This window comes from Lissotriton helveticus, chromosome 3_1, assembly GCF_964261635.1.
Source record: "Lissotriton helveticus chromosome 3_1, aLisHel1.1, whole genome shotgun sequence".
Classification (NCBI taxonomy): Eukaryota; Metazoa; Chordata; class Amphibia; order Caudata; family Salamandridae; genus Lissotriton; species Lissotriton helveticus.
Genome location: NC_136061.1, coordinates 355,586,375 through 355,611,212, shown reverse-complemented (window position 1 = coordinate 355,611,212; position 24,838 = coordinate 355,586,375). Strand labels below are relative to the sequence as shown.

At 50.0% G+C, this 24,838-nt stretch overlaps 1 protein-coding gene across 5 annotated transcripts in view; it reads left to right on the top strand.

Moving 5' to 3' along the window:
- ANKRD13B (ankyrin repeat domain 13B) overlaps window positions 1-24,838 on the top strand; it is a 478,086-nt gene that overhangs the window by 391,980 nt on the left and 61,268 nt on the right. For all 5 annotated transcript variants that reach the window (XM_078680038.1, XM_078680040.1, XM_078680037.1 and 2 more), the window contains exons 11-13: window positions 6,865-7,022; window positions 8,478-8,630; window positions 12,294-12,454. In XM_078680038.1, the coding sequence (XP_078536164.1) occupies window positions 6,865-7,022; window positions 8,478-8,630; window positions 12,294-12,454 (472 nt within the window). The remainder of the gene's footprint in view (window positions 1-6,864; window positions 7,023-8,477; window positions 8,631-12,293; window positions 12,455-24,838) is intronic.

Below are 24,838 nucleotides of genomic sequence, written 5' to 3'. Positions count from 1 at the left end.
GGCAAATAAATGAACATTTTGAGCGTAGTAAGGGAATGCACTCAGCCTTGTCAGTACACTCTTTACTGACGCACGTCTGCACCCGGTGGGTTGCAGTACCTATTAGCAGTAACACGGCTTGGATTTTTATAAAGGTGAGTCGAATGGGGAACTGCAGCTGGTTTAGAGGGATCCCAGTGTGCCAGCCACAGTTACTCATATAACATGGTTCTTCACAATGAGGAATCCTGTATTATTGTGCATATGGCTCCCTCCGTTTCTTTTCTACCAGTATTTAATTTCTACTGGTGATTGCAGGTGGCAAGCGTTGGCATTTTATTTAGCACTGGAACATATTTTTTTAGCACCAGACTGATATCCAGAACAAGGGATGGAACGGTAGAAAAAGGGGAACGAAGAGAAAAATAGAAAGCAGTGAAGAAGGGATGAAGTAGGGATGAGAAAGGATCTACAACATTGAGATAAAGTGTTGGTTGGTGGAAAAAAGGCATGAAATGGAATCAAGACTTGGTAGCTATGGTACTCAGCAAACCTGTGCATTTAGCAACATCATCAGCATAAGAAAACTTTGCCCCACTCCCTTAACGTATTTCTGTAAAAATTAAATGTTTCTATTATTCAGCCTTTTCTTTTAAAACCATGTATTTCCTGTGGCGTCACACATTTCCAACTTGCTTTCTGCAACAAGCTTGTCTTTTTGTTTTATCAATGCTGCGCTGACGGTATGAAGGTTTTTAGGTCTCGCCTGAGACACCGCATGCGCTGTCTCTTCGAGACATTTAGTAAGTGGCTTTTAAAAGTGCCGCCAGAGGCTTTTGCTGGCCTACAGCTTGTGTTCACGAGTTTGTGCACGTGCACAGATGCCATCTGAGTTTTTATTGCTGTAATCAGGCTCCTCTGCTTGCACTACCCCCTCCCTTTTCCCCCTCCCTCCTGGTCAGCTTCATTTGTGTCTCCTAGCTCTGAATCATTCTTCTCTGCTCGCACTCCCCCTCCCTTCTCCCCCTCCTCTTAGTCAGTTTCATTTGTGTCTTCTATCACTCTGAATGCTCCTGCTTCCACCAGGCACACACACCACTAGCCGTCAGTGCACACTTTCACCAGGCACACACACCACCAGCCGTCGGTGCATGCTTTCACCGGGCACACACACCACCAGCCGTCGGTGCATGCTTTCACCAGGCACACACACCACCAGCCGTCAGTGCACGCTTCCACCAGGCCCACACACCACCAGCCATCAGTGCACTCTTCCACCAGGCACACACACCACCAGCCATCAGTGCACGCTTCCACCAGGCACACACACCACCAGCTGTCAGTGCACACTTCCACCAGGCACACACACCACCAGCCATCACACACTACCAGCCGTCGGTGCTCGCTTCCACCAGGCACACACCATCAGCCATCAGTGCACGCTATTACCAGGCACACACACACCACCAGCCATCGGTGCACGCTTTTACCAGGCACAAACACCACCAGCTGTTGGTGCACGCTTCCACCAAGCACACACACCACCAGCCATCTGTGCACGCTTCCACCAGGCACACACACCACCAGCTGTCAGTGCACACTTGGCACACACACCACCAGCCGTCAGTGCACGCTTTCACCAGGCACACACACCATCAGCCTTCAGTGCATGCTTCCATTAGCACACACACAACCAGCCGTCAGTGTACGCTTCCACCAGGCACACACACCACCAGCCATCAGTGCACGCTTCCACCAGGCACACACACCACCAGCCATCAGAGCATGCTTCCACCAGGCACACACACCAGGCACACACAACAGCAGCCGTCACAACCGACCAGCCGTCAGTTCAGGCTTCCAGCAGGCACATACCACCAGCCGTCATTGCACGCTTCCACAAAGCACACACACCACCAGCCCTCAGTGCATGCTTTCACCAGGCACACACACCACCAGCCGTCAGTGCACGCTTTCACCGGGCACACACACCACCAGCCGTCAGTGCACGCTGTCACCGGGCACACACACGACCAGCCGTCAGTGCACAATTCCACCAGGCACACACACCACTAGCCATCAGTGAACTCTTCAACCAGGCACACACACCACCAGCCGTCAGTGCACACTTTCACCAGGCACACGCACTACCAGCAGTCACACACTACCAGCTGTCGGTGCATGCTTCCAACAGGTACACACCACCAGCCTTCAGTGCACGCTTTCACCAGGAACACACACCACCAGCCATCAGTGCACGCTTCCACCAGGCACACACACCACCAGCCGTCAGTACACGCTTCCACTAGGCACACACACCACCAGCCGTCAGTGCACACTTTCACCAGGCACACACACTACCAGCTGTCACACACTACCAGCCGTCAGTGCTCGCTTCCACCAGGCACACACCACCAGCCATCAGTGCATGCTAATACCAGGCACACACACCACCAGCCGTCGGTGCATGCTTTCACCAGGCACACACACCACCAGCCGTCAGTGCACTCTTCCACCAGGCCCACACACCACCAGCCATCAGTGCACTCTTCCACCAGGCACACACACCACCAGCCTTCAGTGGGTAGATTTGAGGAGCACATCGTCTATCCTGATACCAACCCCTTCCAGCGACACATTTGCCTCTGGAAGCGTTATATAGACGATGTGCTCTGCATCTGGGCGGGCACTGAAGAATCCCTTGGTGAGTTTCTGGAATGGCTCAATCAGCAAGATGAGAGCCTCAAATTCACGTGGACCTACAGTCGCACCAGTGCTGTCTATTTGGACCTTGACATTGAGGTCGGACTGGAGGGTGGCCTGAGCACCAGAGTACATCAAAAGGCAACCGACAGGAATTCACTCCTACTGTACAATTCGTATCATCCCAGAGCCCTTCGTGACAACCTTCCTGTGGGCCAATTTTTGAGGTACAGGAGGAACTGCTCCAGTACGAGTGGTTTCTTGGAGCAATCACAAGAACTCACTAAAAAACTCGTGCAACGTAATTATCCGAGCAGAGTCGTGAAGAATGCTAGGAAAAGGGCGCTTAACACACCCAGGAGTGCCCTACTGGAACACACAAGGAAAGAAAAAAGAGACTGCATTCCGGTGGTTATGACATTCGACCCTATGGCTACAAAAATCAGGCAGTCTATTAGAAAACACTGGGACCTACTATCTACCAAAGATTTCCGGATGCCACCGCCAAGGTTTGCTTTTAAGAGAGCAACCAACTTGAAAGACAAACTAGTCCACACTCGCACCCCTGCACCACACAAAAGAGACCTGTCCACTTTGCCCAAAGGACATTTTCCCTGTGGGACATGTTCGGTGTGTTCTCTCACTAGAAAAAGCAATAGTGTGACTTTGAGTACAGGAAGAGTCTGGTTTTTGAACCATTTTAGCAACTGCAACACCACGCACGTGGTATATAGACTGCTGTGCTGCTGTGGCCTTCAATACTTCGGTCTTACGACACGAAAAATCAAGGTGCGCATTCAGGAACACCTGAGTACCATCAAGGCGGGTAAACTAACTACGAAGCTGGTACAACATTGCCACAAAGAAAAACATGATTTTACGTGGACTGTGTTGGAAGTAATAAAAGGCAATCCACAGAACATGGAAACAGCGCTGCTGAGTAAAGAAGCCAGATGGATATACAGCGAACGCAGCGACTGTGTAGGCCTGAATGAAATCCTGGAGTGGAACCGGGTGAAATAGACACTCAAGGGTGAGCTATCTGTAATCGGTTTCCCCTTTTTTTGTAAGTGCTTCTTGGTGAACAACGGTCACTCTTGCTGCCGTTTGAGTTTGCCCTGCCAGGGATACACCGGCACGGCACTTGTTTATGTCGAGGGGCCTTGATATACAGTAGGATACCATCGTAACTGTCCTCCATGATACCCCTCACTGGATCAGTTAAAACATCTAAAATCCAAAATGATTGGCTAATAGATATGCCTTCATGGGCTTGGAGAAACATCCAGGGGGGACACTTGTGTCACTTGGCACAGTATTTCTACAGATCCCAATTTTTTGATCAGATGCTTGATGAGTTGTGTGTGATGTGCCTAGCGCCAGGTTCGACCGCGGATGCGGATTTAATCAGTGCTATCCTGGAGATGTGGTATTGATATAGTTTAACATGCTAGTGTACAAATATAAAACTATATCTGCGTGCAAGTATATGGTTGTGCCACTATGACCACCTACGGGTTCCCCAGAGAACCTTTTTGAGGCATCCTATGCAAGAAATAAATTAATAAAGTAAACAATTGTTTCTAAATTATAATAGATTGCTAACATGTATAAACATGCCAGTCAATATAGCGACTGAGTAAAATTAATCCCCGGCTTTTGGGAGGCTGTGCACGACAGGCCACCAACTGAATTCTAGCATCAGACTCTGGGCTTGTGCCGTTCCAATATGGCGCCACCGTTCCCCTTTGGAGCGCCAGCATGTGCGCATGCGCGCCAGATCAGCTGACCGGACCTCGCCGGGTTTGAAAAACAAACGCCGGAGTGAGTTACGTGTTCCTGGGATGAGACACCGCCCTGGTTTCCAACCGTACGGTGAGGAGTGGGTGCGAGTAGGTAGCCTTTGGAGGTTTTTAGCCTCAGTACCGAGCAGCCAGTGAGAGCCATACGCTATTATGTAGCGAGGGGGAAGTAGTCATAATGATGTATACTGTGCTTTAGTGGTGCGGTTCCCCGTATACCTATAATGGTGTTTTAGGCATTATGTTATGTGTGGGCGAGGGGTTACACTGCCCCCGTATTTTTGCCTAAATGTGTTACTATGGCCCATACACCCTGGTAATGATCAAAATCGATATTGGTGCACATGTGTGTAGCATAAAACTTGGGAGTGTTGCATGTTCTCAGCCGACACGCGCCATCTCGAATTTCTTTAAATGCGTGAGTAGGGGTGTAATAACTCTCCTGTCCTAAGACGTTTGAAGCTGACACCGATGTCCACTGTGGGTGTCTAAGGTTTGACATTGTGTGTTGTGCACGTGTTTACTATAAAAGTTGGGAGTTGGTTATGCTCCAAGTTGACACGTGCTATTTCCCAGGTTGTCTGAATGCGCGAGTAGGGTAGTCACAGCTCTCTTGCCCTAAGACGATAGAAGATGACGTTGAGGTTCACTGTTGGGGTCCTGGGCCTGACAGCTTTAGAATGTCTCTTTTACATTCCCTACAGATTGCTACTTCAATCGTTTTTAAACGAATCAAAGCGTGATTTGGCCAGCCGGTATGAGTTGTCCATGCTGGTCAGGGGTAATTATAATTATAATTGTATAATCATATTTTTTCAACCATTACCCCGGTGTGGAAACCGATGAATTGATATTGACTACTGGGCATGTCTCTGGTTTTTATTTTTGTCTCAATTCAACAGTGTCCAGAAAGGATGTTCAAAACATTGGTGCAGTGACCGAGTGTTCAATACCCTGATGAATCTGCCGAAAACAATGGGGCAGTGAAACATGTCGGTATCAGGCACTGGTAGGCGATACTAAGCTACCATCCTTTGTTTTAACTCTTCAGCTCACACTGAAACGAAGAATAAAGTGATTGAGTGGGTGTGGCTGTTGATTTTATGTCACTCTGTCCTTTTTGAGTTAACGTCGATACTCTCTATGTTGCACCTTTACACGTATTTCAGTTTATGTGTTGTACCTATTCTTTTTTTTTTTTTTTTTTCCGGATTGGAAGGCAACCGATGATGAGAAAGGGGCATTGAGTTGGTAACATCAGCCAACATCCCCGAGGGTGTTCGCCCGTGAGGTGCCTTCCTTTCCACCACACATTTTTTCCTCTGTAAGATTGTACACATGTGGTGAAGTGTGGATAGATGTTCTTTCAGTTTAGAAAGCAGACATCCGTTGAACATCACTGCCGGACATTTTTTGAATTGAGACTGCAGTATTTTATTAATTGTGTGGAACAATATAATGTGTGGGGATTATCAGACATTAGAGGAGTGAAACCGCACTGCGCAAGATAGCAGGGGTTTACCTCGGTATGTGTAAAAAAAGAATACAACCTGAGTAATGTGTACTCATGTCTGTGTAATTTAATAATCACCCCAGGTATAGGGATCTTGTTGTTGATTGATTGTCTAGAGTGGAGGGCGATCCCTTATACCCTTCAAAATCCCTCTTGGCTCCTTCTTGTTGGTGCTTGAGTGAGCCATGCTCCTTGCGGCTCACTCACTCCACACTTGTAAATTACGCCTGCACCAGGTTTTTTCTCATTTGCAAAGTTTGGCGCATGTACACAGCTAGGCAGCCCCAACGCCCCCGGGAATGACTGCTTTCTACAACCAGAATGGAAACAACATTCAGAGCAATGAAAACAAGTTCATTTGATGCAAAGAACTATTAACAAAAAACCATGTCCAACTATTGTAGATCTGGCAACTTAAACAAAACAACAACAAAAAGCCAACAAGCATTGGCATAGCCAATAGGTCTCGCTTTTAGGACCCTATAAGTATTTAGTTATGCAGCAGAATATCCTTGGTGCAACACCACCAACTGTTGCATGGCTAAACACTTATAAGGTCCCAAACGCAAGACCTATTGGCTATGCCAATGCTTGTTTTTGTGTAGGTATGAACTCAACTGGTCTATCATTTGAAGATGGTGGGTGATGCAGCTACCCTTGAAATTTCCAAACGTACGATTTCTAAAGACTTTGGAACATTATATGGTTATGTTTTGTGTGATTCTGATTATTTTATGGTGGATCACTTCTATCCTTTCCTTGTTCAATTATATTTTGAAGGTAAAGCAGGTCAATGGCAATAAAATGTGATGGTGTTTTAATCACCCAGGTTCATTTCATTTCCCTTCTTAATCTCCCCCTGTGCAGGTTCAAGGCAAAGCTCTGGCTCTGTGAGGACCACCCTTTATCCCTGGCAGAACAAGTCGCCCCCATCATTGACCTCATGGCCATCAGCAATGCACTGTTTGCAAAACTGCGAGATTTCATCACACTCAGACTACCTCCGGGCTTTCCTGTTAAAATAGGTTTGTGACCAATATGTGTGTGAAATTGTCTAAAGGTTCTCGGTATGGCTGTCTCTGGAAAAATAGCAAAGCATGATTCCTTAGGGGTTTGATGGATATCTGGATCTGGTCGGTTGATACTCAATGGGCATAGAAGTTATTCAAGTTCTGAAGGTGAAAGATTACCAATTTCTAAAATAATCCCCAACCCCTTTTGCCAAAAAACAAGAGAGTAAATGCACATGTCCTGCTGTTTATAAAACACTTCATAATGGCCATGACCCTATTTCCAAGAATTTCAAATTAGAGTATGCAAGGGAACCAAGGCATAGAGAAAAGAAGCAATGTGGCCAAGGTGTCACATTTTGCTCCAAGGGATAAAGCACTAAGATATCCTGCTTTTTCTTTGACACTAAACTTCCACAATGGGGAAAAAAGTTTCCGTAATGGCAGCCAATCCATTATCCACTGTGAGTGATTTTTGTGGTTATTTGTAGGTTACATTTGATGCATTGTATGTGGAACCATCTTATCCCTCCCCAAACACATCCCTACGTATTTGCAGTAGTTGCTTAATGTCAACTATGTCTCAGTTACTGCCCCTATTATCAGCCAGCAGCGGCAGAGCAAGCCAGGACAGCAGGAGGGTTGTAGAGAAAGTACCAGACAAAATACCTACCCACTCTTGCTCAATTCTCTCCCCTGATTTCCTTAGTTGTTTACCTCAAACTTCTTTATCAGCGCCTATAGAGGATTTCTGTTTTTGGGACTGTGCTCAGCTCCCTGTTCACTCTCAGGCATATAACTAACCAAGGCATAGGATAGGGCCAGTTGACAAAGATAACACCATCTATGACAGCAGGACATGGAATACATCAAAATGTACAGAACATTCACTCAAATTGGAACAGGACATACACTGCCACTGGGACAGGAAATACACTAACACTGGGACAGCAAATCTCTTCACACTAAGGCATAGACACACACCAGTGGGACCAGGAGAATCAAGCAATGGGAGTGAGGCAGTGGGCCAGGGAATAAAGTGAATACAGAGACAGGCAATGCTCTGGCCCTGCGACAGTGTAGCACCCGCCTCAGGGACTGGGAAAAGTACACAGGAATTGAATACACTCACACCCGGTGGGAAAATTCAAAGGTAGCAAACAACAGTCTGCAAATCAAGTTACCCAGGAGCAGCAAGAGATCAGGTAAGTGACAGAAGCAGTTCTGTACAAAAGTGGGTAATGTATGTTACATACCCTATGTTGAGAGGTTTATACTTCAGATCCACTCCCAGTGCCCTGCTACTCTTGTGAGGAACCCTTTTATATCCCCCTGGACTGGTCTATAGGTTCTCTCACAGGTGCCCGTCAGGACTCACTGTTATCCCTTACTGAGCCATATTATCACCTTATTTGGACTAGGGGTTTCATCAGTGCATCATATAATATCTAAGTATATGTTTTCAAACAGAAATTCCAATCTTCCACATCCTGAATGCCCGCATCACTTTTGGGAACCTGAATGGTTGTGAAGAGCGCGTGAGTTCGGTGCGTCAGAGTCCGGGCAGCGAGGCACCATCCCCCAGCAGCGACTCCTCCAGCGTCAGCAGTTCCAGCTCTATGAGTATGTATCCACATAATTACCAGCGCTGACTTATTTCACCTGTAAAGTTCTCAACTCTTGTGTTGTGTGGTGTGATTTGCATCTGTATTTTACTACTTTCCTCCACAAACCCACTAATGTCATCTGACCAAATGAATTTAGGCTTCTTTGAAGTGTGTTTACTCTTTTAGTAGATTTTCACCGACTTTCCTGATATTCAACTCTTCGTCTTCGGCATGTGGTCTCTTCTTCTCCTTAAACAATGTATATTGTGAGTCTTGACAGTCATACTGTTTGAGGTGCAGTGAAGTTCTTTAGTGTATTGTGTCTTTTGGCTCATAGTCCAAGATGGTTGACATATTCTGATCACAATGAAGTGAGAAGAACTTGAGGCGACTGTTGGTGCTTATTTGTTGTCATAAAGTAGGCAATATCACATAACGCTATCTATATTTTTATTAACAACTCATGTTGTCCTTCTATGATGATAAAAGGTGGTGCACACCTGCATTGGCAAGTCAATATGCAGAAAAGCTGGTCGTTTTGGCCACCATTGAGTCTAGTTCCACTTAAGTTCTGTGCCTATTTCCATGTCATTCCCATGATTTACATCCATAAAATACCTGGCCCCACTCCGGCCTCTTGACAGAGTTGCCTGCTGGACACTTCCTAAAGATCTGTTGTAGACCTGAAACTGGCCCATTGAGGGCATCCCACTCTGTTGTAGGGATTCAGCTCAAAAACAGAACTATGCTTGGAACCATATAACATAGGCATGTTAGGACTTAGTCACCATACCACCTCAGTACCTGTGAGCCTGAGTCAGACTAGTTATAGTGCCTCACTTGCCCTCCTACCCTTACCAGAGAAACAAGTGATTTGGCACCCCAGAACTGAACACTTTTGACCCGTTTAGGGATCGCGATAACAGGACACACCCTTTTGCTCACTCATTCGTACTCGTCAACAATAAAATAAAAAACATGAAGGATGTTTAGAATATTTATTCAAACTATCATGTCCTAAAATGCAGTATTCGTGCCACAATTGGAAAACAAATGCATATCAAAAATACCATTAGCATGGCTAATGAGCTATCTATATATATAAATACCAAAGTATGTAAGTTTGTCCTTTATGCATTACTACACCATTCATCCCATCGGCATGAAACTATGGGAAGTTGTTGAGTACACTTCCGCGAAGGATTCTGGCTAAAAAAATAAAAAAAAATTGTTAAAAGTTGTTCAGTACACTCCCGTGAAGGTTTCTGGCACAAGGATCACCCTTCATGTGCAGAGGCACAATACTCACACTGCATGCGCAGAGGCACAAGACTCACCCTGCACGCTCAGAGGCACAACACTCACCCTGCACGCGCAGAGGCACAAGACTCACCCTGCACGCGCAGAGGCACAAGACTCACCCTGCACGTTCAGAGACAAAAAACTCACCCTGGATGTGCAGAGGTGCAAGACTCACACTGCATGCTCAGAGGCACAAGACTCACCCTGCACGTGCGGTGTCACAAAACTCACCCTGAACATGCAGTGCCACAAGACTCAACCTGCATGTACACAGGCTCAGCTCACTCACAGGCACACCATTTAAATCTACACACACCTTTCACTCCGGAGCGCCATCACCCTGCACGCACTCAGATACACATAACCCTTGGCACGCACACTGGCACACCTATAACTCTGCATGCAAACAAGCACACTCTCACTGACTCGGGCAACCCTGCACTCACACAAGAACTTCCCTCATCCTGCTTACACACAGGCACAAGTCTGACTCTCCACTGACACAGTCAGACTCTTCACCGTACACTCCCACGCCCAGCACTCCGGCACAAGACTCACCCTGCAGCCACACAGTCACACTCCTCCACTTGCACTCACACAGGCCCAGTGCTCGCCCAGCAGCCACACAGTCACTCTCCTCACCGTACACACACACAGGCACATTTTCTTCTACTCAATAGGCACACCGTACTCCCTGAACTCACACAGGCACAGTGCTCACCCAGCATTGAGGCACAAGACTCACCCTGCAGCCACACAGGCGAACAACTCTACTCTCTCTAGACTCACACAGACCCGCAAAATCAAGTACTTTGTGTCACAAGACAAAGCAGCAGATGTTTGTAGACTGCAGGCACACAATTCCTCTGTCCTTCTGTGGCTATGTTTTGAAGCGAGATTGGAAGAGTAAAGGAGGTTCTGCACAACTTGCCCAGCAATCATCGGGGGACGGTGTAGACATGAAAATGGAGTGAGAATGGGGGCGGAGGGTAGGGCGAGCTTTAGCATTAGAGGACATTTCAGTGCACTTTGCATCATGACCCCACTGGGGTGCACTGAAAGAACAATTGGACAAATATCTGGAAGGTGAGTTTTTGAAGAGATGGATTGGCAGATGTATGGAAGGTAGTTGTGTGGACTGACTGAGGGATAGCTGACACTCTTAATGAATGAACAGAGAGGAAAGTGAGTGTGTGAATGAATGGGTGGATGGGTGGGTGGATGGATGGATGGATGAGTGAATGGACTTATGAATGGAGGGCAGTGACACTGGCTGCTGGGGAGGCCAAGACAGAGCCTGCTGCACACTCCGCTCTACAGTAAGAGGCCCTCAATGCAAGGCAAAGCCAAACATTCATGAACTTCCGGTGTACTCTATGGAATGCAGGGCATTAGTTGGGGGCACACGCGGGTGGACGGCGTCCACCCACTCCTTACACAGGGTGAATGCTGCCCACCCTGCCAAGAATTTGAGCCCCACTGAATAATGTGCTGAACTCGTCCGACACTTTCAGCAGCACCTGCACTTTGTCTGCTTTCCTTCTGCAACAAGCAACAACGGGCAGGTGCAGAGGGGGCTTTCTTGTTTCAGACTCCTGCTGGGCCGATAACAAAGGCGGAATCTGAGGGGTCATTGCATCTCCTTTTGTTCCAGTCTCTTGGCTGGGCGCAGTCAGGAGCCTCACACATGATGCAAATGAAGCGAAGGGGAAACAAAGGCTCACACCTTGTTAGCTCTTCACACTTACTTAAGAGAGGCAGCTTTTCACTTTGTTCAGTCCCTGTTTAGGAGATATGCATGCACTGTAAGAATATCCAATGTGTTGGTCTTTCCCAGTATTTACACAAAGCAATTGCATTTATATAGAGCCTACTTCCCTTGAGGGGGTGTTGAAATAATTTAGGTACCATTTTTTTCTCGTATAGCCCTATTCATTCAAATGCGCTTTACATCAACACGTGCATATTACATGTCCCAAAAATTATGTTTGTAAATGAATGTACAGGATATGTTACATAAACTGGGGGATTGCAAGGTGTAGAAGTCACATATCTTCCATAGCTCACTGTGCTGTTATCCTCGCAATGCGGCCAAACGTACACATGATAGACCTGCTAAACATATATGTGAGGGCTTTAGTTCAGATGTCACTTCTTGTGATGCCGCTTCTTGTAAAGTCGTGGCCTGTGATGCCACTTTCTATGATGTCATGCTCCGTGATGCCCTGGGCCGGGATATTGCTCACCGTGATGTTGCGACCGTGATGTCACTTGAATTCTGCCTAACTAGGTTAGTTCCACCACTTCTTTTTTTAGGACTTGTGCCCTGATGGAATTACCTGTCGTGATTGCTGTGCCTGCCTCTGTGTCTTTACAGCTTCCTGTCGAGGGTGTGAGATAGACCCGGCCTTGTTCGAAGCCCCGCGTGGGTACAGCGTGGTGGGCAACCACCGGGACAGCAGCCGGGAGGAGGAGGAGGATCTCCTGCAGTTCGCCATCCAACAAAGCCTGCTGGAGGCCGGCAGCGAATATGACCAGGTAGCCTGCACCGCCCTCTGCTGGGTACTGCATGGAACCGACCCCAAGCTAGCAATAATGCCATATTAGAACAGCGGCCACTCAAACCCTTCGAACCCTTGTCTATTCCTTTGAGCTTAAAAAGAGGCAACCAGGTTAACATGTATAACTTCGTAATTAATATGTGTTTTGTAGCAGAGGTCCACCAGAGCTAAAAAAAAAAACAACCTAAAAAAACATGAACATTTAGTGTTCTGAAAGTTATTCCCAGTATGCAGTGAAAAACCTTTTGCCATAGCTGTAGTAGCTAAGGGTAGGAACAGTTTCTCTCTTTAAAGCATGTCCCCATAGAAGCATTAGGCAGAAAATGAAAACACCTTTACTTTGGCTATACCTCCAAGGCAGTAGTTCTTAACCTTTTGACTTCATTAGACCCCCACTTAATCATTACTGGAACCCGAGGACGCCCCAGAATCGTTATTGGAATCCTGGGACCCCCCTACTGAGCCATTACTGGAAGCCGGGGACCCCAGCCTAAGCATTTGAACCACAAAAAAGTTCTAAGTAGGTGAATCCTTTGCCCAGACAATATTAACAAGTCAAAATGTCAAAATCGTGAAGTAATACTATCATAATTAGACCATATAATTAGATAATAATACTATGTACCGCATAATCTGCCAGCTGCATAATTTAGTCAACTCTGACAAATAATTTGATCCAACCGTGCTGCACAATTCCAGTGGCTCTGCTTATCAATAACAGACAGAGCGGGTTCATTACGCAGTAATTATACTTACTCACTGACCCAGTCTGCTGTCCCACCGGGCCTGGGGCCGGCCCATGCTTTCCCTGCTTAAGGGGGGAGTTCCTCTGCCAAAGGCAGTGAGTGACTAAGAGTGGTAGCTCTTCTACTCCTTAAAATATGTCCCCATTTCTACAGCATTCGAAATGTGCCAGTCTTAAAAATGTTTTTCCACACATGCAGTAGTTAAGAGCTGGAAGTCATTCAGTCTTTAAAGCATGTCAGCATAGAAACAGTAGCCAGGAGCAAGAATTGTTCCAGTCTTTAAAATATGCCCCCTTTACATGCAGTACCTAAGTGAGAAGTTCCAGTCTTTGCCCACATCGATTGTGATGTCATAAACGTGGCCTGAGCTCTAGACAGATATCCCATTGGACGATAAATGTGTAAGCCCTCTTCGATGGAACAGAGCTTTTGGTAAAAGACACACAGGATATATTTTGCCCACATGTTGAATGGACGGCAGGGGAGAGAGGTTAAGGGTAGTGCCATCTTAACACATGGGAACGCTGGGTAGTTGCTTGGGGGCCCACAAGTGTAGGGGCTGTATGCAGACCAGAATTTAACATTAATTTTCTGTTAACCCCTTCCCTGCGCCGCGAATTCCGCTGCGGCGCGGGGGGGTAAGGGGTGAGCGCGGCGCTGCGGTGCTCATGATGGAACCAGGCCGTCATGAGTCACGGGCGGCGTGTGCTCATGACGGCGTTGTTCCATCATGACCCTGCCCGCTCATTAATTCAACCGCACAGGCAGGGAATTAGTGCCGCGTGGGCGGAGCGGCGGCAGCAGCAGCAGGATGACAGAACCACACCGTCATGAGCACACGCCGCCCGTGATTTATGACGGCGTTGTTCCGTAATGAGCACACAAGGGGTTAAACATTTTCATTCATGGGAGTGTTTGTGTAGGCAGGGCCCAGTTCACTGCTTTGCCCGGATGTATGTCATGACAACGCAGGCTTTACCCCGCGCTGCCATTACGACGCATCCATTACAACGCAAGTCGTTACAACGACTTGCGCTGTAGGCGCTGGATTGTGGAATAGTTTAATTTTCTAATCCAACTCCAGCCCACGTAACAGTAGGGAAGGTGTTGGAATAGAAAATAAAACTATTCCTTTACCAAGAGCGCCCTCCAGCGCAAGTCGTTGTAACGACTTGCATTGTGATGGCAGCGTCGTAATGGCAGCTGGGTGTCAAACCCGCGTTGTCATGGCTGTCTCCCGTTTGCCCGGGGGCCTATAATGCTGTTAAGACGGCCCTTGGTAAGGGTAACAATCGCAATGGTTTAGGTCTGGCGAGGTTGGCACAGTCGGAGCAGGTAAGCCATTAGGACTGTTGGGCAGCAGATGGGGCCTAGTTGTTTAGAGAGATACAAGGGCTTTCATGCCTCGCAAGGAGTAGGTAAGGTGCAAAATAAATAGTACTACAATAGAAGACCTGCAACTAAGTATTGTTTAGATCTGGCCTTTCGTGTCCCCATACCAAGGCCTGCAGGTTAAATTTAATGCAATTCAGTAATATCTATCTCATATTTTACTGCAACATTAATTGCACTGGAATACTTATTTTTAAATAAACTGATTTTTATTGTTTTTGGAAGCAAGAAACAACACATTACGTCCCCCAGCACAACTGCCTAATACTGGAAGGGCTTATTATGTATGGCAGTAAATCCCATATACATCATAGTAGTCCACAGTACACCAACCTTTGTATGTTTTTGGGGCATCCCATGGCCTCATATACAGTCCTCTCTTTAGTTGAGCACAAGTCCATCTCCTGTTTCCATGGATCTAGCGGAGGAGAAGAAGGCAGCCGCCACCCTTTAGCAATAGCTGTCTTTGGCAGTGCCACTCCAATCCCACCAGGTTCTTGCCTCCACTGTCATCACACACCCGTTCCAGGGCTCCCAACAGAATGGGCATGGGTGAGGTGTCAAAGGGCCCCCACCACTCTGAATAACCCCCACCACTCTGGATAGTGCCTCAGTGATCTGGCCCTGGTATCTCGCAATCACCAGACAGTCAAAGACCATATGATAAAAATGTGCAGGTGTCCGAAAGCAGTGCCAACACTTTTGCGACTGTAGTGTGCCTGTGCGCCAAAGACGCTCAGGTGTATTGTAGGTCATGTGCAAATAATTAATCAATCTAAGCCAAAGCTTCTGGATATAACCTGAACTCTGGGCACCATGCACGCGTTTCTCCAGTCTTGAGTCTTCCAGGGGCCCCTCCCATTGTTCCCACTGGGACCGGAGGGGTGCAAACAAGTCAGGGGCAGGGGCCATCTTGGTCAGTAAAACGGGGGGTGAGCTTCAGGTTTTCTAAACAATCACTCTGGCATATCATGGCAAAATACATACATGAGAAGCAGGGCATGAGGGAGCTCAAGAAGTAGTGAAAATGGAGAGCAGTGTGGATTGTTAGAGGTACTTCAAACACAATATTTTGTGAAATAACAAAAAAAATTACAACTTCTAAACAGAGGAGAGAAAGAGTATATGTATTTATTTATTTGTCTGTGTGTGCATGTAAAAATCCCAGATGAAATCTGACATACACCTCACCATAACTGATTGAAAGCACCTGTCCCCAACTATTTACAAGAAAATACATTTATTAGAGGGTGTAACACCTCTCCTGAAGCTCCGCCCCTGGTCAGGGGAGCATATTATAAGGGATCAGTAGATACGTGAAATTCCTTTCTCGATGATACATCCCATAAGGGTCTGGAACTCAAGGGGGCTACCTTCAGGAATGTTCTCCAATAAGCCACGGTGTTGCTCCAGAGCATGGCATAGTTGCAGGTATCTATAAAACTGAAATCCATGGAAACCAATCTCTTCCTGCAGAGCCGGATAAGATTTAAGGTATTCAGCCTGGGGGGCGTGGCCAAGATGGCGGGGTAAGCGGTCGCACTCTCCGCGAGCTCCCGTAAGCCTGGGCCCCTGAATCGCTAATCTCTGCAGATCTCCCCCCAAACCGCTGGGGATCTGCATCGGAAGTTGGGGAGCATCCAGCAACAATGCCCGGAGCACCGACGGACCCCGTTGCTGCAGCGGTGGGGCCTCGGAAGAGCGGCCGGAGGCGGTGATGGCACGGTGAGACAGCCGGGAACCGAGGCGCGTGGGTCTTGGAGACGAAGCACCGAGCCGAAACGTCTTGGGGCGGTGCGGCCCGCCCAGCAACAGAGGTCGAGTCCTGCCCGGCTATCCAGCGCGGCCCAGCGGTTTGGAGCACCCGGTGTCCGGGAGCGGCGGAACCGGAGCAAGGGCCTCGGCGTGGGCCGCTACGCAAGACCGGGGCTGCGGCCTAGCAGTGGGCCTCCAGCTCTGCGAACCTCCCCCCGCCTGCGGCTGTTCGCCGGCGGGGGTGTAGAAGCACTGGCCGGATCGCCTGGCACACCTGGGGACCCCTGACTCGCAGTGACGGAGCTCCGAAAGAGCAGCTGAAGGTGGTGGAAGCACCGGGTGAGGCCGCGATTTAGCAGGGAGCGGTGATCGAGGCCTGGGGCGGGGCGGATCGCCCTGCAGCAAGAACGTGCCCTTGCCGCTTGCCCCAGTGGCCTCTACGGGGAGCGGACGGCTGAGGGCGAGGAACGGCCGGCCCAAGCACGGGAACCAGCGCTGGGCCTACATATAGGGCCGAGGTCGGGGCCTACCGGCAGAGCAGCCCCGGCCCCAGACCGTGGCGGGAAGGCAGCGAACCCCGCAGGGGGTGTAAGTGAGGGCACACAGCTGGGACGTGGAAGCCTACAGAGGGCGGACAGGCCCTGGGCTCAACATCCGGTACGCCTCCGGGCGGACGCATCGGGCCCGGACCGGCGGCACTGGGCGACCTCAGCCCCTCCACAACTGGCCTAGGGATGGCCGATCGCAACGGCAAAGATGGCGGGGGGCGTGGGTGCGCTCGGACTCCTGTTGTGGCCGCCCTGGCGCTGGCGCCAACCGCGTCCCTACGTCTGGGAACCAGGAGCGCACAGAGGGCCCAGAAGCAGAGGTGAGCGGACCACTGGGCCCCTTGGGAGTGTTGCGCCGGATCTGGGCTCCATAGGGGGTCGAACCCCCGGTTCGGTGGTAGCCTCAGAACTGTACTGATCATCGCGGCTGACCAACGGCGCGGTAAGCCACCGCTTCTAGAATGGCTGGCAACAGAGGGGGCAAGAAAGGAGAGCGGACATTGCCGGAAATGCTGAGTAGAGGCCCCACGAAACAAGATAAGGGACAGCACTCCCCGGGCCCGTCGAGCAGCTCCCAGGGGGTGAACGGGGGGGAGCCTCCAGTCACCAGATCCTTCCTGGAGTCTCTTTTCAGTTCACTTAGGGAGGATTTCCAAGCGCTGAAGCAGGAAGTGGCCGGAGAGGTTCGGGAGGTGCGAAGAGAGGTCGATAGCCTTGGAGGGAGGGTGGCTACTGTGGAGGAAGCAGGGCACACCCGGGACGAGGAGATCGCGCAGCTGCAACAGGAGATGATACGATTAAGGGATCAACACCTTGACCTTTAGGCGCACAATGAAGACCTCGAGAACCGGTCTCGACGAAACAACATCCGGGTCTGGGGAATTCCATCCAAAGAGGAGGGTGAGGACGTTGCTGGGTACCTGAGAGACCTGTTCAGGGAGATACTGGGTGAATCGGATGATTTCCCCATCAGAATTGACAGGGCACATAGAGTGGGCCTGGCATGCCGAGCCTCAGCACCACCCCCGATATCCTGGCCTTCCTGCCGGACTTCCCTTTGAAGGAGCGGATCCTCCGCGAGGCGCGAAAACAGCAATCCTTACGTTTCCGGGGGCACCAGGTGGCTCTCTTTCAGGATCTATCGGCAATCACGCTCCAGAAACGCAAAGCATTCAAAATAGCAACAGACTTGCTGAGAGAACACGACACGCAGTACTCCTGGGGCCACCCTTTCCGCCTCATCTTCCGGTGGAACAGGACTCTGCACCAGCTTCGCTCCCTCCAAGACACCTGCGCAGTGCTGGGAATCACCGCGACGGACGAAGATGCGCCCACTCCTCGCCGAAGACGCACTAACAGAGACGGCTGGCAGACGGTCCCTGAACGGCGATCCTCTACATCTTCCGCACGACCAGACTCACCCACTATCCGAGCGGAAATGGACAACGCGGTGCGGCAGATGGCCAGAGACACGGCACCTAGTGATATTGCACTGACGGCCTAAGAGAACTCCGGGGGGAGATCGACACAGCTTCCTCAACAATGCAGGTTCGGGGGTCCAGAGGGAGGGGGGGCGGCGGGTGGGTGTATAGTGGCTGGACGTCCACTTAAGTAACTTTCCACAGACTTGTCCACTGAGGACTGGACTGGGACAATGGGGTTTTGGGAACAGTTGGTGGGACGGGATGGAGGGGAGGGGGGCAGTTGGGGTGGTTTCGGATTTGGGTTGAGGGGGGGTGGTTGAAGGGGGGGGTGCAGGGAGTTCTGGTTGGGAGTGGGGAACCGGGAGGGGAGGGTGGGTCGTCCAGTGCACCATGCAGGCTTTACTCATTCCAGCGGCGTTTAAGCACCTCGCCCCACTCTGGTGGAGATTCTGCGCCTTCACTTTCACTATGTCTCATGCCTCCTACAACTCTTAAGGTGGTAACCCTCAATGTCAGGGGCCTAAACAACCCGGTCAAGAGGCGGGCGGTGTTGTCTCTCCTAGAGAGCACCCGCGCGGATATCTGTCTACTTCAAGAGACCCACTTGCTGGCCCGCGACTCCCATAGGCTGCGCTCCCATAAATTCCTGGCACAATTATTTTCCTCTAGCACTACTAAGACAGCGGGGGTGGCAATCCTAGTGGCCCGACACTTCAGGGGAGAAGTCCTTCACAAACCTGCAGAACACAAAGGCAGGCTCTTAGTCTTGTAGTGTAGTTCCTATTATCCCAATAGGCTCTGCGCATTGGAATAATATCTTCAATAGTATAGACGTAGGACTGTGGTTAACTAGGTCTTCTACTGACGATGTTAGACTTAAAGTTATGTGTGCCAGCTAGCTCAGAGTTCACTAGAAACTTTCTCGAATAGGCAAGGAGGAGTTTAACCTCCCTGGATAGACAAGAAGGGATTTAGTTTCTGACAACCATAGAACATGACAACTTTGCTCTCCCCTAATCAAGAGTATATCTCTAGAGTCGTGTGAAAACAAAAGACAACTATTTTACTCAGTCAGTACGTGCATTCTTAGTTTCACCAGTTTGTAGAGAAATAAGAGATGGGCGTGCTTCAATAAAAAGATGTTATTTATTGATCAGTCTCTTTTCTCATACAAGAGAAATGAATCGCTATTATTGCAATACTTATAGTTAATTAAAGTGCATACAGTAAAAACAGAATTATAAAATAATACTGTAAAAGCATTTATATGGTTTCTTAGCCATATGATACTTAAAATGGATAAAAGATATACATACATATATACATTGACTAATCGTACTCAACTGGTGCTTCTAACTACGCCTACCCCGGTGTACCTGACCTAAGCCTAATACTTGGGCGGGAGTAAATAAGTAGCAGTTTAAGTTAAGTTCGTTGTGCCAAGGATCTGACTCAAGAATTCTCTGTAAGGGGTTAGTCAGTTCAGTACCTGGGATTTAGAAGGCTGGAGGGTTGGTATCTCTGTCTCAGGACTCGATATCCCAGTTACCCGCGAGGGCGGCTGGAAACGCCGGAGGCTGGATTTCTCGGCAGGAGAAAAGGCAGCGTCGTTCTCAGCGCGTCAAAAGGGAGGGGCAGCGTCCGTGGGCTTTTCTGCATCAGCTGGGCTCTCCGGCAAGTAGCGCTGCTCCAAGCTCGTCACCACCGTGTCTTAGCTTAGGGCAGCATCGGTATATTTATACCTGAAAGGTGCCGTGTTTGACGTAAGGATGGACATAAGACGTCAGCAAGAATGTCATAAGGACTGGTCGTTCTTACATTCTTTGCAGGAGTTCTCGAGCGAAATCAAAACAATGGCTGCGGGGATTTCCCAGGTCTGCTGGAGGTTTGATTTGTTTTGAGAACTCGTTGTGCTTTCTAGGGGGCTGGAGTGATAGTTCTTGCTTAATGTGACAGCATGTGCTATGACCTAATCTGAAAACGGGTTTCTGTGCCGGTGTACGGACATTAGTGAATTAATAACCGGACAAGGGTCAGAAATAGGAGTATCAATATAGGTACCTAGATAAACACACTACAGTCTATAGAGTTAGGGTTGGGGGGGTTACTTTTACGATTGGGTCCTTGTACAGCCCTAATGACCAGCAGGACCGCTTCTTACGTTCAGCTATGGTAGACGTTACCGCCTCACAAGATAGGCACATTATTATTGGGGGAGATTTTAACATGGTCTTCGACTCGGCCCTAGATAGATCCGCCCAACGCTCCCCGCAGGTCGGGGAGTTCTCAGCCGGGAGTCGGGCGCTATTGTTGGAGGTGGACCTCCACGATCTCTGGCGTTGAATGCACCCCGCTCATCGGGGATATTCTGACTACTCCCACGCGCACAAAACATACGCGAGGCTAGACCACCTTCTGGTCACAACCCCGGTACGTTCCCTGGTCTCTTCATCCGAAATGGGAGTGATATACTTGTCGGACCATGCCCGGTCATCGCCACGCTCAGTCTGCCGCCGGTGTCCTGCCCTCCCAGAGTTTGGCGTCTTAGAGATACCCTACTGCACAAGAAAGTGGTGGTTAAGCGTATAGAAGATGCGATCCGGGATTATCTATCACACAATGATAACCCCGACACTTCCCTGGTGACACAGTGGGCGGCTCTGAAGGCTGTCCTCAGGGGAGAGTTTTTGGCCATCTCCTCGGCCGAAAATAAAGAGCGACAGGATAAGAGGGAGGAACTCACTCAACGGGTCCGCGAGCTCGAGCCCCCCGGATTTGGAAGCAGCTTAAGGAGGCGAGGAAACTTCTAACGGCCCTGGACATGGACCGAGCGGAATATGCTGCACTTCGTTTACGCCATACCTACTACACTGGGGGGGACCGCTGTGGCCGGCTACTGGCCAACAGGCTCCGAGTGGCGCACCAGAGTCAGATGGTGAAGGAGATCTCTGACCCTACAGTGTCAATGGTCACGGAAGATGCCCATATTGCCGAAACTTTTTGCAGGTTCTATGCGGATCTCTACACCGGGAACCCCCCGGATGGGGCCGCGACATCAGCATATCTAGATTCGGTCACCCTCCCGTCCATTACCCCTCCGCAGGCGAGACACATGGAAAGGGACATTCGAATTGAGGAGGTGATCTCCGCCATCGCCAAACTTAAGCATGGCAAGGCTCCGGGACCGGACGGCTATACATCTCTCTTTTATAAAACGTTCTGCGCGTCGCTGGCTCCGCACCTCACCTGCCTATTTAACTCGTTCGCCGCTCCGGGGGCCATCCCGCCTGACCTTTTGAGGGCCTCTCTCACGGTCATTCCCAAGGACCGATCGCACTGCGGCTCCTACAGACCGATCTCTCACTTGAATGTCGACCTTAAGCTGTACACCAGGATCCTTGCGGCCCGATTGGCCCCTCACCTACCGGGTCTGATAGACCCAGACCAGGCGGGGTTTGTCCCTGGGTGGCAGACGGTGGATAACACCAAGAGGATTGTCCACCTCATAGAGAAGGTGTAGTGATCAGGTCCACACAGAAGATGATGAAGAGATGTTTATTAGTAGTCAAGTAGTCAAGATGGTAATAACACCCCACCAGGAACATCTAGCATGATGCTCAGCCCAATGCCAACTGAACTCCTCAGTCCACAGAGCCCCAACATTCTACAATGCATCATAGCTGCAACATTCCATAAGCTGAGGTAGAGAGGGAAATAACATGTAATGCATTAACAGGATACCAGAATACTACAGAAGGCCTCCCGTATCCCTGGCGAGAGGATGATGCTAGCGGTTGACGCCGAAAAGGCGTTTGACCGAGTCCACTGGCCCTATCTAGAACAAGTTCTAATGAAGGTGGGTATAGGAGAGAAATTCTGATCCATGATCCTCAACTGTTATAAATTCCCGACCGCAGTGGTACGAGTGAATGGTTACAATTCACGGAGCTTCGCCATTGAGAGAGGTACTAGGCAGGGGTGCCCACTTTCACCCCTGCTCTTCGCCCTCTATATGGAGCCCTTCGCCCAACGGATACGTACCAACCAGGCGGCGACGGGGGTGAGACTCACACCATAAGCCTCTACGCGGACGATATTATTTTGTCGTTGGATGAGCCCCGGTCTGCTCTCCCGGCGTGCATTGAGGAGCTGGACTCCTTTGCTGCTGTTGCGGGCTTTAGAATGAACATGGGGAAATCGGTAGCCCTGGACGTTACCCTTGCACCGGCCAATAGTTCTTACCTGCTAGACATGTTCCCATTGCTCTTGTCATCGGATTTGGTACCCTACTTGGGGATCCAGCTGGCTCCCACCCTGCCGGCCATGGTGACGGCCAACTACAACGCGCTAGGCAAGAAGATACGAGAGGAGCTGGGGAGGTGGAATCGTGGCACCCTTTCCTGGTTGGGCAGAATAGCGGCGGTTAAAATGACGATCCTGCCCCAGGTTCTGTACCTGTTAAGGGCTTTACCACTTCAACCCCCCACTAGGTGGATCCAACAGACACAGGCAGATCTTTCGCGTTTTATCTGGCAGGGCAGGAAGCCCAGGATGCGTAGGACGCTTTCTATGCTGGCTCCTGAGGCTGGGGGGCTTGGGATCCCGGACCTTCGCAAATATTTTCAAGCGGCTCAATTGCGATATCTCGTGGAGTGGAGCAGGTGGGAATCGGATAAGCACTGGCTTTTCCAGGACCAGGCGGTGGCGGGCCGCCCCCTGCAGGAGGTACCGTTCCTACGCCGACCTCATCGCCCTGCGAATTTATACGCCTCTTTCGTCACCAGGGTACCCCTGCGGGTCTGGGACGCTACCAACACCGTTCACAACCTTACCACGTTCCCGTCCCCGCTTACGCCACTGGTGGACAACCCGGACTTTACTCCGGGGATGGAGAGGGGAGCCTTTACCCACTGGCGAGCGGCGGGGTGTCGGGCCCTATGCCATTTGAATGGCCCGGAGGGGGTCATTTCCTTTCCGCAGTTTCGACAGGAACACTCGTTCCCAGAGTCTGAAAGACTCCGCTACATGCAGGTTCGCCACAGGGCATTACACCCACAGGTGCGGGACGCGGCCGACAGGCAGCTACTCCCGTATGAAAGGTGGCTTATGACGCGCAAGACTGATGCGAAATTAATCACGGACCTCTATAAACTACTACAACCACCTTCTTCTCATTTTTATACTCCGGGGAGGGAGCGGTGGGAACGGGAGCTATGCAGGACGTTGAGCCATAAAGAATGGGAGCAGATACATTACAGGGCACGACACTCGGCTTACCACATGGGACTCACTGAAACACTGACAAAGGTCTCTACCTACTGGTACTATACGCCAGAACGGGTGCATGAAATGGACCGGAGTAAGGATAGCGATTGTTGGAGGGGATGCAAGCAAGTGGGCACACTGACACACATTCTATGGGATTGTCCACTGCTGGCATCTTATTGGAAGGAAGTACTGGATGAGGTGGACTCCCATTTCGACACTGAATTGCAGCGCTTCCCAGCGTACATCCTATTGGGGCTCCCGAACAGATTGATGTACCCACTCAAATCCCGCAGAGGCAGACAGATAGCCATAGCTCTAGGTTCAGCGGTCCAAAAATTTTGCAACTCTGGCGCACTACTACACCTCCCTCTATCACGGGCTGGCTCCATCGACTGTGGCATATCCTGGGCATGGAGAATCTGTCGCTCACAGTGGCGGGGATATAGAGCAATTTGAAGATCTCTGGCAGCCGTTTCAGTCCCTGTTGGTCACTGAATTCAGGGAACTCACCTGACCAAGTACCTCCGCCTCCTGAGGCTCACGGCACCTGCAGAACCGGCCACTTGAACAGACACAAGATTAATCTCTTTGGCTGGCGGTGCCCGGGGTGGAAGACGGGGATCAGACCTGTGCACTGGACGAAGGGGGGGGAGGGAGGGGAAGGGGGATCCGGGAGTTGGGGTTGGGGGGGGGAGTTTGGGAGGTGAAAGTTGTCCTAATTTAGCAACGTTCCATGCTCTTAGCCTCGCTGCGGACTGGTCTGCAGCCGGACTATCCTTTTGTAGATGCAATGTCGAGAACATGGCCCTAGCTGCGGTGACCTTACACCTCATACGCTTTGTATGTTTGTTTATGTGTATTACACCAATAAAATACTTTAAACCTAAGGTATTCACCCTGCCATATGGCCCCCACCCTGGAAATATCAATCTTGTCACACCCATCAAACCCTTCTAGGGAGGTTGTCTGCTGCAACCACCTAGCAACCCAAATGGGGGGTCACCTGAATAACCTTCCAGTGCCGTCCAACCCACCGCAGTGCCATACGCTTAGTCTCAAGAACCACCCTGGTGGGATCAGGAAGGGAAGATGGAATAGGAGTGCTATGCAGTAGCCCCTCCATTTTGCTTGGACCCATCCTGGCCACCTTGTTGACCACCAGCAGTTGGGCCACCCAATAATAAAGACACACATCCGCCATACCTAGCCCCATCCCATGGGGGTTGAA